Genomic DNA, 6,469 nt, shown 5'->3' on the forward strand with positions numbered 1-6,469 from the left:
ATTCAACAAGCCTTCTAAAACCTTTTGTTGTGCTTTTCAATTTTCTTTACAAAGCCCTTTCACATTTTAGTATTTTCTGGGCTGAATAATATCAAGTTCTAATCTCTCTCTCTCTCTCTCTCTCTCTCTCTCTCTCTCTCTCTCTCTCTCAAAGTTTTAGAAGTTCAAGAACAAACAAGTAAAAATATTCTTGTCAATCCTTTAACACCTGATCTCTGCAGCAAGGAAGTTAAAGAAACCTACTCGAAATGCTCACACCAACCATGCACCAAAAGTAAGTATTTTATATATTTGTATTCCCTGGATTTCATATGCTTGGAATTGAAATACATTGATGTATGGATAATACATCCAAAAAAGGTTTCTTAACACCATATCTTTGGTTCTTTCTTAACACCATACACTAGCAATGCTATCATGGCATTATAGTTTCCAGGTCACTCCATCTTTTTTATTAGATTTCTTTGTAAGTTATTTATTTGATAGCTTATTCTTTTACTAAAAACTTGCATCTTCACAAGTCCTTGAACTCATTTTGAACCGTTTGGTAGTTTTTATCTATATATTTGTGCTGGCTATTGGTTGAATATTGTGTGTATTGCACTGGTTGGTTTGATTGCTTTCCCTTTGTAAGATCAAGAGTCATAATTTGAATGATTTGCTTTCTTATGGAAAGTATATTGAAAACTTGATTGGGAAATTAATATACTTATAGTTCTGAGTTCATATGCATTGCTAATTTAAGCTACTTGTAGCAAGTCTCAAAGTTGAATGTAGGTGCTGTCCTTATTTGGTATTTTTTTTTTGTTTGCTGTGTTTGGAATATTGTTTCGTGTTTTTCAGAATGTTTGGTTTTAAATGCCTTATTTGTGCATGTTTATGCCTTGTATATTAGTCCAACTTATTAAAGAAATTGTTTTCTAACAGAAATTCTAATCAATGCTAATATAAGTTCAAACCTTTTACTTTCTTTGAAGGTGTGAATGGCTATCTTGGTTGATACATGTTGATTAATTTTATAACCTAGGCCAAATCAGGAGACACAATTCATATATATATATATGGATCATGTACTGCATTTGGCCAAAACTATATTATTGAGTCAAAATCATTTTTTTTCATAATGAATAGTCTAATAACTATTCTCACTAAGTACATATTTAATTGATACACAAGCTAGAGCCAAACTTCAATGCAATTCACACACATGCCATCACTAACACCCATGAGCCACATATGTATTTTGATTTTGTAATATAAATTTATATGCCTTCCACCAGCTACATATATATTTAGTCCTTCTTCTTTATGGAATGTTGCATGATTCCAAAGTTTTATGGTTTTGTTGTTGCTGTGATTGTGGTCATTTCCTCCCCTTGACCATCGACGATTTTGAGCCCCTATATGCCTTCTACACTTCAGCTTTGTTATAAGTTTATTATACTTTTATCTTGTTTTCTCCATTGAAAAGCAAGCTATAGAGAACTGTTTTTGAGTTGGTGGTTGTAGCAGCTCTTCATTAATAATTCAATGGTTTTGTAATTTTTTTTTCTATGTTTTCGGTTTAGCTAACATCAATTGATATCATCATATGAATTTGTTTCTAATCTATGTTGAACTGTTGAATGTTTGAGGTTATAGAAGCTCCAAATTTTTTATGGGCTAGATTGGCTATTCTTCAACACTAGAATACTTTGTGCATGCAGTTGGGATCAATGGTTTGTTGGGAGTCTTAAAGCATCTATATATATATATAGATGCTTTAGAGCATTGTCTGATATATAGGTTGGTACAATATTGTACCAGAGGATTAACAAGTTTTAAATTCTGGAGGATTGGAATGTAATCTTAAGTTGTGTGCTTTGCCTTGCTGAGGTTAGTGCAATGGTTGTTGATGTTGACCATGCTTTCGTGGGTTGATATTATTATTGTATTTTTGTAGCCGAGATATTGTTATGTAAAGCAGATAAAGCTCAAAATTTGCGCAAGATATTGCAGACAAACATCTCGAACTCCTTAAAATCAAGGTAATATATTTCCATTTGTATCAATGTCGAAGAACTTGAAAGATTTGGTATTATATTGTGTTGGGCACCAAGAACCATATTCCTCATTTTGTAAGTATCATGTTCCTCATTTGTTTTGACCATGGTCTCTCTTTTTTGTCATTAATAAAACTTATCTTGCTTATCAGAAGATGATATGCTTTTAAATGGATGCTTTTCTATAACTTAAGATTCTAGTTGATAACTTGCATTTTTAGAGTTTTTTTTCTTCCATGTGTTGTCTTATTTTATATCCTTTTTGTCACTTTTCATGGATGGTAGTTTATGCTTTAACGAAATGCTCTTTTATATTATGCTCTGGATTCTAACTTTATAAATAAAGTCTGGAATTTTTCAGAATGTGGATGCTTGTTAGAGAAGATGCACATTTTTTTACATCTCCTATTTAAATGCCTTATTTGCAAAGTCTCTAAACTTTTAATACCACTCCATTTTGTTGAGTTAGATTGCAGTACTTTATAATTGTGCTCCTTTCTTTCCCCTACTTTAGGGAGTCAAGGAATTTCAATTTTCAAAATTTCTCTCCAAGAGTTCGTCCATTATATCTTCACTGGTTTTCTTTTTTGCAATTTTCCTTCATTGACTTATCAATAGGAAGAGTTGTATTTTACTTATAAAGCAAAAGGAACAACTGTATTTTTCTTCCAACAATGTTGATGTAATGTATAGTTTCCTGTCTTTGTGGTACCTAAAGTGATCCTTCTACTTCTAGCTTTCACTTGGATCATGCTGCGACATACCTTGTTTGGTTTTTAAAAGGGATCTTGCTTACTTTGTGAATTATCCAACAGATTGTCCATATACAACTTTTAATCAATGCAATAACATTCACATATATGTATATATCTCTTAAATGTTACCATCTTACAAATATGCATAATATATACTTCACACAAGCATAAAATGCAAGAAAAAGCACTTTAAAATCCAAGTCTGAAAATTCTATTATAATCCAAACACCTACTCATACAGTATCCATATATTACTATCACTTAATTAAACTAACACTATCACATTATCATTATACTTTATGGTGATATTAGAGTGCTAACATTATACTTTATTGTATTTGCAAGGCTGTAACTTTGGCTTAATTTCATTTGTAAGAAGACTAAGTTCAGTTTAGTTTAAAACTCTGTCATTTTTCCCTCTCTTACCTCACGTTTTGCTCCTAAAAAGATAGCAGCAAACAGACAACCTTCTCTGAAATTTTCTGCAATAGATTCTGTCATGGTTTCTTTCAACTTCATTTATCCTTACATTTTTCTCCTAATACTTGTTTAGTTGGGTGTGTAACTATTGGCTTACCAAGCTAGTGCAGAAAATTTGACATGACTGTAGCTCTGATTCCTCTTAAAGTTCTTGCCCCTTAGTTGGAGCTGAGAGGAACAGCAACACACAACTCCTCTCTTTTCTTTCTACTAATTCCTCTTAAGTTCTACCTCAAAAGGGGTTGTATTGCTCCTTTTAGGCTAGTGGCCATCTTGATGGATCCTTATTATTATTTTTTTAGGAACTTTATATTCTATAGGTTGTATTGTGTACATGATAATATGGGATCATGTGTTATTTATGCTAAAGTTAAACTACATAATTTCTAAACTTTATGCATTGTTGGAGGCTGCAGTAGTTTGAATTTTGTCATTTTTTTCCCAGTTTGTAAACCAATATCATGTCCATGTGCATTGGATCAGTTCTAGTCTATGGAGGTGGGAGCATTGGGGAAATGGGGCAGTGCATGTAAAGGTATCAAGGAGGCTGGACCTTGTGTATGGAGGTGGGAGCATTGGGCTGTCTTTGTGGTTTAACAAGCAGTTTATTATTGTGGTTATGGAAAAGTTCCCAGGTACAATAACTTTACCATATCTTCACAATTTTGGGTTGGATGTTTGAGATAGTGCTAAGTTTTGCTAGTATAGAAAGTTATGGTACTAGTTTCTAACTTCATCTCTTTTTTGGTTGTAATCATTTTGAGTCTTGATATTGTCATAAACATGTCCCATAGAAGTTAAAAGAGTCTTACTTTTTCAGTTAATAAATTAAGGCAGATATTTTTCAAAACTTGTCGTAGGGCTTTCAAGTCTGGGAATGTATCAATTGCTGTTGTTTTTGGTTGTTTGGTTGGTTACTTTGATAGCTTGCACAAGCCAATAACATTGGTTAAGGGTTTGGTTGCTTTAATGTTGCTTTTGAAATATCTAACTAATGATCCCAAAAACATAGATATCTACCAAATGTTTGTTGTATGGTTGAGTGTTTTTTTTTTTTTTTAGGTAATTGTGGAAAAAAAAAACTTATTTTGGTTGCTGCATCAATTGTAGTTTATCTTGATGGTTGTGTTTGCATAATAGTCCTACATCATCCTGGTGAGGACCCGAATGGCTATAAGCTTACAAGTGAATTTAAGACACTAGTTCATACGGAATGTCATAAACACTTCAAACTAAAGCTCTCTTGCTTTCTTTTTTCAAATCTGGTAAATCTGAGATTGGAAGTCTTTGCTTTGAGTAGTTTTGGTTCAAGGAAGGTTGTGGTGCTATGTTCATATTCTAAAGCAGTTGTTGAACTATAGATTAAATTGCAAAATGTTTTATATTATTTATTTGTAAGTGCAAAATACTATTAAGCTTTGCTTGTGGGCATCGATGAGTGTGTGAATATACTGATGGGAGGTTGGTTTGGATAGATTGAAGTATAAAAATAAAACTTTATTATAATTCAATAAACTAATGCCTTTAATAGTGGTTCAATGAACTAATATCTCTATTATAACTTACAAGCACAAAAGACTTTGAAGTAACTATTATATTAAGCTTTAATAGATTGCATGTATACATATTATGTACTTGATAGGAAAGTGGTGTGAGGCGTGGTTATATGCACAAAGAAAGCTCCATGTTTATTAATATATGAAAAAAAATATTACTTTACTGTAAAAACGAAGCCTCCTCTCTTTAGTTTTGGTTTTTTCATAGGAGATAGAGAGAAGTTTTAGATAAAAAGAAAATAAAAAAAGAGTGGTGTTTATTCTTGAACAGTTGCTAGTTGAAACAGTGTGCAAGTGGATTTGGATGAATATATGAATGTCAAGCAGACTATATGCAAGTGTAAAAAAATTACTACAGTTTCAGTAGTAATTTTTATTTTTATTTTTAATTTTGTAATTGAGTATTTGCAGTGAATAAAAATCGTTGCAATTGCTCTATTCTAGTGATTTTAGTCCTTGGAAAAATGTTAAATACAACAAAGAAAGTAAGAGCTGCTTCTGATAGGGGTTTTTGCAACGCTTTTTTGGCCTTTTGCAGCGATTTTAGTCCTTGAAAAAAATGTTAAATACAACAAAAGAAGAACGCACTGCTTCTGATATGGGGTATTTACATCACTTCTTGGATCTTTTGCAGTGATTTTAGTCCTTGCAAAAAATGTTAAATGCAACAAAGGTAGCAAGCGCTACTTTTGACATGGGGTATTTGTAGCTTTTTTGATCTTTTGCAGCGATTTTAGTCCTTAAAAAAATATTACATGCAACGAAGGAAGCAAACGTTGCTTTTGATATGGGGTATTTGCAGCGCTATTGAGAGCTTTTGCAAGGATTAAAATCGCTGGAATTGCTCAAAAGCAGCGATCGTAATGAGAATTTTATACCCCATTTCCAGCGTGCTATTTTATTATTTGCAACGAAAATATATCGCTACAATTAATGTTATTTGCAACGTTGTTTTCAATATCGTTGCAATTGATCAAAAAAGAAAGGATTATAGTGTCGAACATGCAAGGAACTAAAAAACGTTGTAATTGAGGTATTTATACTAGTATTGCAACGATTTTGAGCGCTGCAAAAGGCCGAATTTCTTGTAGTGACATGCAAGTCCAAAACATGGAAGTCCAGGAAGCTGGAGATCAACTTTCAAGTTCGCGGTTGGGAGTTTTGGTCACCATTCAAATGGTTCTAAGAGCTACAATTGAGCTAAATGTGTTCAATATAATTGCAGATGTGGGGCCCGATGCTTATCTCTCTGCAGCAGAAATCACTTCAAAGATCCCAACAACCGATCCAAATTCTGCTGCGTACACTTTGGAGAGAATACTAAGATTTCTGGGGGCACAGTCCATCTTATCGAGATCTCAAAAACCATTGGGAAATAATGGAGAAAATGCACGCCATGAATGGACCTATGGCCTAACAAAAATGAGCTGATGCCGAGTGAGTAGCAGTACCGGCGGAAGTACTAGTTCCCCGGCTTCAATAATGATCCGCTTTTCCAGTGGAAGGGAATTGCTCGAGAGTTTGCTTAGGATTAAGGATGCAGTTCTTGAGCCTGGAAGCGAGCCTTTCAAGAAGGCCTATGGGATGAACTTTTACGAGTATCTGGAAAAGAAGCTGAAAATTTGTGGAGGGATTT

The 6,469-nt window shown here is 33.3% G+C and overlaps 1 protein-coding gene across 1 annotated transcript; it reads left to right on the forward strand.

Annotated features, from left to right (window-relative positions):
* Positions 1-5,943: 5,943 nt before the first annotated feature.
* LOC122278512 ((S)-scoulerine 9-O-methyltransferase-like) lies at positions 5,944-6,264 on the forward strand. The gene has a single exon (XM_043088692.1). The coding sequence runs from the start codon at positions 5,944-5,946 to the stop codon at positions 6,262-6,264; it is 321 nt and encodes a 106-aa protein (XP_042944626.1).
* The last annotated feature ends 205 nt before the right edge of the window (positions 6,265-6,469 follow it).

This window comes from Carya illinoinensis, chromosome 10 (assembly GCF_018687715.1).
Source record: "Carya illinoinensis cultivar Pawnee chromosome 10, C.illinoinensisPawnee_v1, whole genome shotgun sequence".
Classification (NCBI taxonomy): domain Eukaryota; kingdom Viridiplantae; phylum Streptophyta; class Magnoliopsida; order Fagales; family Juglandaceae; genus Carya; species Carya illinoinensis.